General features: G+C 40.3%; 1 protein-coding gene across 7 annotated transcripts in view; it reads left to right on the top strand.

Annotated features, from left to right (window-relative positions):
• The window catches only part of ACSL4 (acyl-CoA synthetase long chain family member 4), an 86,716-nt gene that overhangs the window by 47,760 nt on the left and 26,688 nt on the right, over positions 1 to 12,268 (top strand). For all 7 annotated transcript variants that reach the window (XM_059386099.1, XM_059386104.1, XM_059386101.1 and 4 more), the window contains 4 exons: positions 4,102 to 4,252; positions 4,405 to 4,528; positions 7,644 to 7,715; positions 11,699 to 11,838. In XM_059386099.1, the coding sequence (XP_059242082.1) occupies positions 4,102 to 4,252; positions 4,405 to 4,528; positions 7,644 to 7,715; positions 11,699 to 11,838 (487 nt within the window). The remainder of the gene's footprint in view (positions 1 to 4,101; positions 4,253 to 4,404; positions 4,529 to 7,643; positions 7,716 to 11,698; positions 11,839 to 12,268) is intronic.

Raw genomic sequence — 12,268 nt, forward strand, 5'->3', positions numbered from 1 at the left:
ATTTAAGGAGTTTCTTTCTTCATGTTTAATGTGAAGATCACGAAAGTCTACTTAGATGAGAAAAGGACTAATTTTGGTAGGAGAAAACGTTGGTTGAACCCCTCTTTAGCTTCTGAGTATTTGACCATTAGGCACCGAACACATTAGCAATGAAAAAGAGAGACTGTATAGCCCTTTACCCAGTATGGAGAATGGCACGGAGGCTGAGATTTTGCCCCCCTTTCAAGCAAACAAGTGAGCCAGCCGCAGCTTCCTGGAGGTCCGAAATGCCTGGGTCAGAGATGAAGGACAGTTGTTTACTCTCAGCCAAAGCAGTAGTCAGACTGTCAGCATTCATTTTGCTTCCCCATATTCCCATTTTCACAGGGCAGTGTGAAGAGGGTTGGGATGCTGCCTGCACCCGCAGTGAGTCGTGTTACAGGAGAGCAACCATGAGATTAGGGAGCCTGGAGCTTTTATAGAGGGTAGTAGGACTGCTCTGGTGAGAGAGAGATTATTTTTACCGTACTGGACAGGAAGCACATCTACTCTTTTGCTCTAGAGGTAGATGCTATCTCTATCTTCCAAGGTGGTTTATTGCACAAACATCCTTGAAAAGATGGTCTAGAACCCAGTCACTGCCTCTGTTCATGAGACATGCAGAAAGAAACTCAAGAGACCCGTGGAGAATTCTCTCTCAACACCAGACTGACACTGCAAGATTGAGGTCACCTGGGAGGTCCTTAGCAGCAGGGATCTGTTGCCAATTCTATTGATTCACCAGAAAATTCTAATACAAAACTGAGGGGGTATTAGTCTTCATAATTTTGTGTCAGTGGTAACTTGATAGACCACATATCCCACCTAGTTCCATTTGTCTCTATAGTAATGAGACATGTATTTTTTTTTTACCTTAGTTAATAGTTGTTATGATAACAAGAAGTGAAGTGTCACATCATGTCCTTAGACTGAGAAGAGCTTAACATGTCTACTGCTGCTGCTTCCCTTAGTCATCAGAGAAAGAATGCAGTTCTTATTTGCTTGATTCTATAAGTTGACAGTAGTTTTTTTTTTAAGTTGTATTTATTTAAGTCACTTCTACACACAACATGGGACTCGAGCTCACGACCCTGAGATCAAGAGTCGCATACTCTTCCGAGCCAGCTATGCATTCTGACAGTAGATATCTTTAAGGAGCATGACCCAATTGAAGGATAAATTTACCTTTGGTTATTTCAGTGGTAAATCATACTGCTTAAATTTTTTATTTTAACTGGTATGTAAAAGTAGAATTCATTTTTCTAAACTGATTTTTAAAAAACAAAGTTTATTTTGTAGAGCAGTTTTAGGTTCATAGCAAAATTGGGCAGAAGGTACAGATTTTCCATACACTCCTTGTCCCTACAAAGCATAGGCTCCTCTGTTTACCAACATTCCCCACCAGAGTGGTACATTTGTTGCAATGAATGGATCTACTCTGACACATCCTTATCACCCAAAGCCCATACTTTATACTAGGGTTGACTCTGGTGTTGGACGTTCCACGAGTTTAGACACATGTATAATCATTACATTGCTGTTACAGTGCCACCACTCCAGTCTCCCTGTCCTAGTGGCACCATCATGGGACCATAAAGGATATAAAGTGATTTTTAAAAAGCCACCCATCGGGGCACCTGGGTGGCTCAGTGGGTTAAAGCCTCTGCCTTCAGCTCAGGACATGATCCCAGGGTCCTGGGATGGAGCCCGCCTCGGGCTCTCTGCTCAGCAGGGAACCTGCTTTCCTTCCTCTCTCTCTGCCTGCCTCTCTGCCTACTTGTGATCTCTGTCTGTCAAATAAATAAATAAAATCTTTCAGAAAAAAAAAAGAGAGACACTAGAGAGAGCTTGTTTTCTCTCTCAAAATAAAATAAAATAAAATAAAAAGCCACCCATCTTGTAGAACATTTATTTAATTCTGATAAAAGATCTGTGGATGCTTGGCCATTTTGGTGTATTCTGGAATGGTAAGGAGGTTACTAGGTTGCCGGAATACCCCACCTTGAAAGTGGAGGCCTCAGTATGCTGTTTTAAATGAGCATGTAGAGTTGAAGTCGCCTGACAGATCAAGGCAACAATAGCAGCAGCAGTGGAACACAAGGAAATGGAGGCAGGTGATGGAGAGAGGTCTGTTATCGTGATCATAGTGATGGTATCACAGGCATTTGCATATGTTCACATCACCAAATTGTGTACATTAAATATGTGTAATTCTTTGTGTATCAATTATACCTCAGCAGAGCTATTAAAAAAACAACATAGGAACAGTTTAGGTAAACATTATATCTTCTATGTAACACTTGTCAGTCTAGAGTAGGTAAATTAATAGCAAGAAACAAATTCTGTCATGTTAGTTTTAAAATACTGACATATACAACATTTGCTTGGAGTGTGTATCTAGGCACTTAATAAAGGGGGAATTTCGATTTCACTCAACCATTTGTTAGTATTGTGGAATGACAAAAAACTAATAACGGTTATAGCAATTCTCTTTGTTGGTAGGCTCAAAGATACTTTCAAGTGACAATATTTACAGTTTTTCTAATTCACTTTCCCTGTGTATGACTGTTCTAATTGTACTTATTGAAATGTAATTTGTTGTCTGGGTAATCTAAGCTTTTTCAGCTCATTTGTTGTGTCTTTTTTAATTTCATTTTTCCAAGAATGCATTTCTATTGTATTTTCTGAAAGTATACATCCACAAATTATTGAGGGGGAGAAAAAGTCCTTACCACACATAGTTTGAGAAGCATGACTATAGCACAGAGGTTGGTAAATTACAGCCTGCTCTCTGTTTCTGTTAATAAACTGGTCCTAGAACACCATCCCAATTGTTTAACAAGCATCTATGGCTGGATAGTTTTGGCAGATACTGTATGGCCCTCAGAGCCTGAACTATTTGCTGTCTGGTCCTTTGCAAAAAAAAGTCTGCTGACCCCCTGCTCAAGATAGCTGAAACTAATCAGTGGGGAGGACCTCTGTATTATTCTCCTCTCTCGGTCATTCAGTAAGCAAAGATAGCACTGGAGCTCAAGACCTTTAAGATGATTAAACAGCCCGGCCTTCAGACAGAGGGCTAGAAGACGAGAAGTTTAAATACTATGTAGATATTACCTTTGATAGGGAATGGAGTTGTTATAAACCCTTCTACGTGGTCTCTCTCTCTTGGTATCTGGAAATTCCTGCCTAATTTCAATTACACAGAGTCAAAGTATGATCCAATCCAGACAGGGCAAGAAGCACTAAATCTGGAAGGCCCCAAGGAGTCCCGAAGCCAGACTCATGACAAGTGTTCTAACTACAGGAGAGAGTGAGCGAGTGAGTCAGAGAGAAAGGACCTCTTACACCATTATTTTTAACTAACTGCACATTCAGTACTTTGAAAAAAGTACTTTACAGATTTCAAGAAGCAATGATAAAAACAGTGGAAAAGGTAATTTTGGTTTGGTGTTCTTTGGATTTTACTTGCCACTTGGAATCTGATCTTAAAATCACTTGTTAAATGTATTGTGGTATCTAATTCAGTCCCCACAGTTTAGTTACTGAAAAATAAAATTATTTTTAGAAAAAGTTAAAAAAAAGAAAGATCAAGTCCAATGGTTTCCAATTAGGGGCCTGTATGAGTGTCACCTGTCGAGCCTTTGCTCCATCCCAGACACAGAATGTTCCAAGCTAGGGACCAGAGATATAGATGGCATTTTGTGATTCTCATGTCCACCAGTGGTTAAGAACCACAATCAGGTCCAACTGTCTCATTTTAAAGATAGGAAGACTGAGACCTGAGGCGCTTGTGCACAATACTGTATTCTCCCAATTCTTCAAAGTCCTGGATAGCTTTCCATAACACTGCTGAAAGGCAGGCGTAGACTGGGATTAGGCTGAGTATCTGGAAACCGGGCCAAATCAAGTTGGAAATTTTCACTGCAGGTCACCAGAATTCGATCACCATTCTTCTGTTGAGTATCAGTAGAGAATATTTGTTTTACACAGGTTATCATGATGCAGAAACCTAAAAATCTTCATCTTTGTTTAGCAGTTTAACTTTTAAACTGAAAAAAGTGCGGTGCTTTTTCGTTTATTTAGTGGGCGTCCCTCCGAACAGACCGACCCCTTCGGACATGGCCATTGTCATGTATACCAGCGGCTCTACTGGCCGTCCCAAGGGAGTGATGATGCACCATAGCAATCTGATCGCTGGCATGACTGGCCAGTGTGAGCGAATTCCCGGACTGGGGTAAGAGAATTATTCCACTTTCTCCTTAGAAGTCAGAGCTCGTGTTTGGCCTTCCCTGAGCCCAGTCTGTATTAAAATGACAAGACTCTTGATGTTGCTAATTACCACACCTTTTTAAGAATGGCTAAAATGTTTCTCTCATTTTGTTTTAGACCAAAGGACACGTACATTGGCTACTTGCCTCTGGCTCACGTACTAGAATTGACCGCAGAGATATCTTGCTTTACCTATGGCTGTAGGATTGGGTATTCTTCTCCACTTACACTCTCTGACCAGGTGACAAGCTTTTCACTATATTGGCGTGATCAGATTAAGTTGCACTGTTTGGCTGACAACATATTGGGAAACTTGAGATATTTTAATTCTGTGAAAGCTTTCTCCTTGAGTTCAAAAATAGCTCCCATGAGCAGATATGTAGCCGTAGAAAATAATCTTGTGGATTTGTTAGCATTGCTTTTTCTGCATCTTTTTTTTTAAACGATTTTGAAACTAACAGTTCATCTTGTCTTTATTAGATTTTGATTTTGGATAGCTAGGATAGAGAATATAAAGGCTCTGGGCCTTTTGGGTGCATTATCCATCAACAGTGGTGGGTTTGGGGGCAGATTTGTGGTGGTGGGATTGGGGCCTGGTTTTACTCCGGGTTTTCTCTAGCACTGTGCTGTCGACTGCAGTAGTCCCTAGTCACACACTGAAGTAGGAAGAATTAAAAGTAGATGAGAAAAATCTCATTTCTCAGTTGCTGTAGCCACATTTCAAGGTCTCAGTAGCTGCAAGTTCTATTGCCTCCCTAAAGGCAGGCCTCAGCTTTATGCCCTGGGTCCAGGATCTCCCTGCTCCCTGGTGTTCACAAGTAGCAAGGCCAGCAGCGCGTAGAGTGAACTCATGTGCTTTAAGCCCACTAGAAATTACACAACCAATACCTGCTAGTAAATGGCACCTGATGTAGTCAAGTTAAAATAGACCTGTGACTAACACTGGGGCTTGAATTGTAAAACAGATTTTTTAGAAAGCTTTGTAATGGTAAAGGAAGGAAGGGAGAAAGGGAGGGAGATCTGTGATGATTATGTTTCAGTGCACTGTAGTGTGGTTTTTTAATGTTTTGAAATGTTTTCAAAATGTGAAAAACATTTCAGTAGGCTTTGAGTGTGATTCCCCCCCCCACCCCTGGGAAAGTTCAGAAGCCAGGGACTAGCAACCCTTGTTTTCACTGCCTTTCTGAAAACAGTCGCATCCATGTAGGGAAGGGGGCCAATGGAGTGAATGCCCCATCTACCTTTTTAATGACATTTATAAGAAAGAGTCTCAATTTTTACCAGGCATCTAAGACCCAGGAATCTCCCTCATGTCTGGAATCAGAAAAAGTGGGGAGATGAGAGGCACCACATATGAAGCCAGAGATCACTGTGATGTCCTAACTAGGGTTCCTGCAATCGTAATAAGACAAGAGAACTGATGTCATTACAGAGAGTAATAAAGTGAGGAAGGGCTTTTTAGGCTGCATCTACTGTGGAATGGCTCTCTAGAACGACAAGTGGTCAGCACCACACAGAGGGCAACTCTCTCTCAAAGGACTTAAGAGCCCATCTTTCTCCCTATAGAGCAGCGCTCCCCCCACCATGTGTGGTATGCCTGTGTGGGGATAGGTTCCCACTTGCAAAAGTGCACATGCTTGCATATACACAAAACAACAGGTAGTTATTTTATTTCCTTTATCCATCTTGTTTGTTTTCAGTTTAATAAAAGACTTTTTTTCTATTAGAAAAAACATTTTTTATTTCTTTTCAGCATAACAGTATTCGTTGTTTTTGCACCACACCCAGTGTGCCCTCCCTAATACCCACCACCTTGTTCCCCCAACCTCCCACCCCTGCCCCTTCCTTTATCCATCTTTTTTTTTTTAAAGATTTTTTTTATTTATTTTACAGACAGTAATCACAAATAGGTGGAGAAACAGGCAGAGAGAGAGAGGAGGAAGCAGGCTCCCCGCTGTGCAGAGAGCCCAATGCGGGGCTCAATCCCAGGACCCTGGGATCATGACCTGAGCCGAAGGCAGAGGCTTTAACCCACTGAGCCACCCAGGCGCCCCTCCTTTGTCCATCTTAAAGAAAAGTAGGATAAAGGCAATTGAGTTCTTCCAGCAGAACCTTCTGTGTGACAAGGCTGGTGCTACCTGGAATATCACACTTTTTCTTAAGAGCTAGTTTTCTTCCTGCCTGTGGCAGCACAACTAACACAGCCTACATCTAAGCTTACAGACTAGCGAACTGCGTTATAGCAGATTCTTATTTTCACTTTCTATTTTTAAATTTTATTTATTTTTTTTAGAGAGGGGGAGCAGAGGGGGAAGATGAGAGAATCTGAAGCATGCTCCACACCCAGCACATGAGCCTGATGTGGGGCTCGACCTCACAACCCTGAGATCATAACCTGAGCTGAAATCAGGAGTCACACGCTTAACCAATGGAGCCACTCAGGCACCTTAACAGATTTCTATTTTCATCTCCCTTTTTCAGTGGGCTCCTTTATCATTGTTTCTACCTACTGACCTGACATTTGAAATCCCAAACAGTATTTATGTGTATAAGAAGTAAAAGAAAGGAAAACAAAAGACAGAAGTAGTACATACACATTGACATATGTATGTGCAAATCTCCCATGGTCACTGGCAGTGTCTTCAGTATCCTGTTGACCAAAATGTTACCAAATTTTGAGTATTTTGGTATGTTGTTAATTGACAGCAGTGACTTTGAGAGGTGGCTTTACCATTTGGCTCATCGAAAAGAGTTAAAAGTATCCTCAGTTTTTTTCCCTTCTTTTTTTTAATTAATTTATTTTCAGAAAAACAGTATTCATTATTTTTTCACCACACCCAGTGCTCCATGCAATCCGTGCCCTCTATAATACCCACCACCTGGTACCCGACCTCCCCCCCCCTTCAAAACCCTCAGATTGTTTTTCAGAGTCCATAGTCTCTCATGATTCACCTCCCCAAAAGTATCCTCAATTTTATTTTAGTGCCCCATCTACCTCAGTGGAGGGTTTCTGTTTTTCCTTTTTTTTTTTCTTCCCCTAATGGATGATTTGTGTTATGGTCATTATGTCATAAATAATAATGCTCGATTTACCAAAATATCCCATTCTTCTTCATTCTGAATCAGCGTTTCTGCTCTAAAGTGGCTGAAATGTACTAGAAGAAATAATCTATGGACCAAAGCAATAAAGCACTTATGCTTTAGACTTTTGTAGGTTATGATAGTTCTGATAACTCCCAGGACAGTAGATGAATTCCATGTGTAAATTTCTGTCACTGTCATTGTTGATATTTGAATTACAACATTTTTGGTGAAGATTGGTTTTCCTCATCCTATTTACTTTGTCTTTGCTATAGTCCAGCAAAATTAAAAAAGGAAGCAAAGGGGATTGCACTGTACTGAAGCCTACACTCATGGCAGCTGTTCCGGTGAGTACAGAATGTAAATGTTCTTTACTGCTCGCACTTGGACATTTTAAAAGGTAATACCTTTAGGGATTTGTGTACGGTTTTTAAAAAAGATTTTATTTATTTATTCAACAGAGAGAGATCACAAGTAGGCAGAGAGGCAGGCAGAGAGAGAGAGGGGGAAGAAGGCTACCCACTGAGCAGAGAGCCCTATGCGGGGCTCCATCCCAGGACCCTGGGATTACAACCTGAGCGGAAGGCAGAGGCTTTAACCTACTGAGCCACCCAGGTGCCCCTGTGTATGGTTTTAAATGTTAATTTTACTATGTTGAAATTATGGCAGATGTGTTCATTAAAAGCTTTAATAAGTATTGAGAGGGGTGAGATGGCAAGCTTCTGAAATGTATGCCTGCTAGTGTTGCAGATACTTTAAAATTAGGGGCTGAAAATGACCTGAGTTCGGATCACCTCATGTGAGAATCAGTCATGTTTCAAAGGTACAAGTTTATCCTATAGATCATTTCTGTTTCATCACAAATTTAAAAAACAAACAAACAAACGGAGGGAATGTAGGCCATCCCAGAGAACTGAAGCAGCTTATCCAAGGTTAGGAAACTGGGTCTCGAATCCGAGCCTCCCGACCCTTACGGTGACCAGGAAAAGTGGCACTGGAGAGAGCTTCCAAAGTGAAGCTCTTCTAGATATTTAAAATCCTTATGTGAAATAGTGTCTTTTATGAAAAGGAAGACATTATAGTTTTTGGTCTTTTTTTTAAAAAATATTTTATTTATAGAGAGGAGAGAGAGCATAAGCGGTGAGCGTAGTGGGAGGGGAGGAGCAGAGGGAGAGGGAGAAGCAGACTCCCCACTGAGCAGGGAGCCCAATATGGGGTAGGATCCCAGAAGCCTGGGATCATGATCTGTGCCAAAGTTAGACACTTATCCGACTGAGTTACCCAGGTGCCCCATTTTTTGACCTTTTAATAATAAATTCTAAAATATTTAACACAATGTTTACAATTTGCAGAGTGAAATATATTCTAGTACTTTTAGGCTTGGCAACTGCGGTGGGACTGTGTATCATGACTTGCTTGTATTATCACCAGATTTTAAGACTTAGCCCAGTATCTTTCTCAGAACTCCTTTTTGCACATGGAAAGTCAGAGATTAGATCATGAAGTGTTTGGCCCAAGTTTTCTAAGAATTACAGATGGAAGTTACTTTTTTTTTCTAGCTCCTAATTACAAAATTACCAAATAACCAAAAAATTAGGGTAGATCAGAGTGGCCGCCTTTGCCTTTTTATTTAGAGGTGCTGTGGGATTCAGCATGTTTACCAACTGCAAGAATCTTCTCACTAAAGTGTAAGAAAGTGACACTAGTGATAGGTAGCACAAGGTACTTACTGTGTTCCAGGCACTGTGCTATAGATGGGTTGGGTTTTTCCAGTTTTTTTAAAGGAAAAAAACTTGCCCGAAGTCACAGAGCCCGCAGGTGCTAAAGCTCAAGTGTGACCTGAGTCATCTTAACTACAGTGATCCCAGAATCAGTCGACTTAACTACTATGCTTATCTATTTAGGATTGTTTCATTTTGGGAGACAGTATTTTGGCTTTATTACCCAAAGTACAGGAATCCTTAGTAAATCATATCAGAGAACAAAGGGAAGGAAAAGGACATTACAGGAAGTAATGGCCAAATTTAGGTCTGAGGATAAGCAGGACTTAGCTGATATGCTGTGTATCTTCCAATTGCCCATCGTTCATTCTTCTTTGCTTTGTGTCTTGAAAGGGTTGCTTCTGTGGATGAATTATCAGGGCTAGCTTGCCTTCTGATTTGTGGTTGGCTTCAGCGAAATTATTGGCACTCAGGAGAGATCATGGGGCATAGAGGCATGGGGAGGGGTGGAGGGGTGTTCTGCATACTTTGCTCCTTTCCTCCTGGCCTGTGATTTGGGGAAGTGGTCAGGTGCCCATTGGACAGTCTCTTCTTTCCCACTAGCCATAACCAGGCCTTGCCCATGGCTGTAGTCCTTATTAGTTCCAATGATACTTCTCTCCACTTACTTCTTCAGGCCTAGGGATAGTAAACAATCCCCATGTTGCTGGTCCATTGATGCTTCACCCAACTTTGTTGGTTCCCTTTGTTGGTTCCCTTAGTTCTTCCTACTCCTCTACAAATAGGCCTTTAAAAAAATATTTTTTGCTGAGAACTGATAGATTCTATTATCTGAGTTAATTTCCTGGGTCAGAACAAAAGATCCATTTAGTATCGTATATTCACAGAATTTAGAATAAATCGCTGCTTCTTGTAAGCAGTGACTCAGTTGAACATCATGTAATTATTAGGTTGAACTAAAGGGTGACTTAATGGGCTAACAATAAATCCTGCCAACTCATTGCAACCATACTGTTTGTGTTCCTTCCTCACTGAGGCCTTTCTGTGCTCATGACTCGTATCTACTGGAAGGAGCAGGGTGGCGGGGGGGCTACTTCTCATACATCTGTCTCACTCCCATATGCTTTTTTTCCACCCAACATCCCATTCACTTTTTTCAGAGGGACAGTTACAGGATATTAAAATCCTTCCAGGGAAGTTTTGGAATTTCTCAATCACAGATCTAGACAAATATTTCAGTTTTGTAATAATGCTTCCGTCTGTGGAAATGGACAGAACGACGCTGTCCCATGCTTGAATGCTGAGGTAGCCTCTCTGCTCCCCCGCCAGCTTTACTGAGATACAATTGACGTAGCATTATGTTAGTTCAGGGTGTACAGTGTGATGATTTGATATTTGCAGATATTGTGAAATGATTACTTAACACACCCATCGCCTCACATAGTTACCGCGTGTGTGTATGTGTGTGTATATGTCTGTGAGCAATGAGAACATCAATGTAGGTCTTCAAAGACCTACTCTTCTAGCAGCTTTCGAATATACAATACATTCTTGTTAGCTGTGGTCACCGTGCTGTGCTGTATGTTACATCCCCAGGACGTAACTCATCTTCTACCTGTAATTTTGTAAGCCCTTGGACCAACATCTCCCCATTTCCCCCCACCCCCTAACTTCTGGCAACCACCAGTCTACTATCTGTTGCTAAGTTCGGCTCCATGTATAAGTGAGATCATACAATATTTGTCTTTTTCCGTCTGCCTTATTTCATGGAGCAGAATGCAAGAGATGGTTTTGTTGTCTTCATTTGTGAATGGCTCTATTCTGATATGGGAGGAACCATTCCTAAAGTCATTCATGGTAGCACAACTGAATTTATACTGATTGCTACTTCAAATATTTAACCAGGTATTTGTAAATAGATGTGCTTTGTGCAACAGTTCTTATTAATTTGTGCTAAATCATTTCAAGAAAACATTTAGTGATAGTCTGGGCCTTTTTGCTTCTCTGTTTTATTTTTTTAATATACTATCTTGGGAATCCCTATATCCCAAACCTAGTTCTATGTTTAATTTTCCAAGGAGCTATGAGCAAGAAGCCTATTCTTTTTTGTTGTCTTAGCTTCTGTTGAAAGGGAATCAAAATATCTAAATTATAGGGACATCGAACTTTAGAAAACTGTATGAATAAACTCTTAAGAAGCTCTGTAAATCTCTCTGCCATGCTCTAACAGTCACAAGGTAGTAGTGAGAAAAACATCAGGATTAGGTTCAACATGGGATTTTGGTGTTTTTTGAAAATAAATGAATATATGTGAAAGAAAAGAATTAAAAAAGGTTTTTTATGTGGGAGGAGAATGAATTTTTTTACACTCTAGTTAGTTAACATTTTTTTTAAAAAATTAGGTAAACTTAGTGCATAGAACTGAAAAACTCCTAGTCTTTTTGAAATAGTGAACAAGTAAATTCAGTGAAATTAATTATGGAATACACATATCTATTATAGTGAAGACTTTTACCTAAGATGTTGTAAACAAGGTATCTTCAACTAAAGACTGTCTCAGTGTTGGTGTAATTCTTTTCAGATTATTGATTATTGTGCTTACCTTTTAGGAAATCATGGATAGAATTTATAAGAATGTTATGAGCAAAGTCCAAGAGATGAATTATATTCAGAAAACACTGTTCAAGATTGGGTATGATTACAAATTGGAACAGATCAAAAAGGGATATGATGCACCACTTTGCAATCTGTAAGTACATTTGATAGACTCTATAGTGTGAGCCTTTAGGTCTTGTGTGTTTCCATCTGGAAACTGACTAAGTAACTGGCAAGTTAAGTTAGTTTGAGCATCAGCACCATCATCATAAGGTTTGCATTTCTCTTTTATTCATTTCTAACCCTCATTACTTACACAGCCAACACAGAGAACCCCAAGCTCTGATTGTGGCAATTTAATAGATTTTAATAATCGAGTGAATAGTTAAGATTCAATTATAAAATTTGGTCTTGTGAAGAAAATCTAGACTTTCAAATCAAGACATTTGAGTTTAAAAAAGGTCACGTCTCAAGATGGCGGAGAAGTAGCAAGCTGAGACTGCTTCAGCTAGCCGGAGATCAGCTAGATAGCTTATATAAAGATTGCAAACACCTGAAAATCCATTGGCAGATCGAAGAGAAGA

This window comes from Mustela nigripes, chromosome X (genome assembly GCF_022355385.1).
Source record: "Mustela nigripes isolate SB6536 chromosome X, MUSNIG.SB6536, whole genome shotgun sequence".
In the NCBI taxonomy this organism is placed as follows: Eukaryota; Metazoa; Chordata; class Mammalia; order Carnivora; family Mustelidae; genus Mustela; species Mustela nigripes.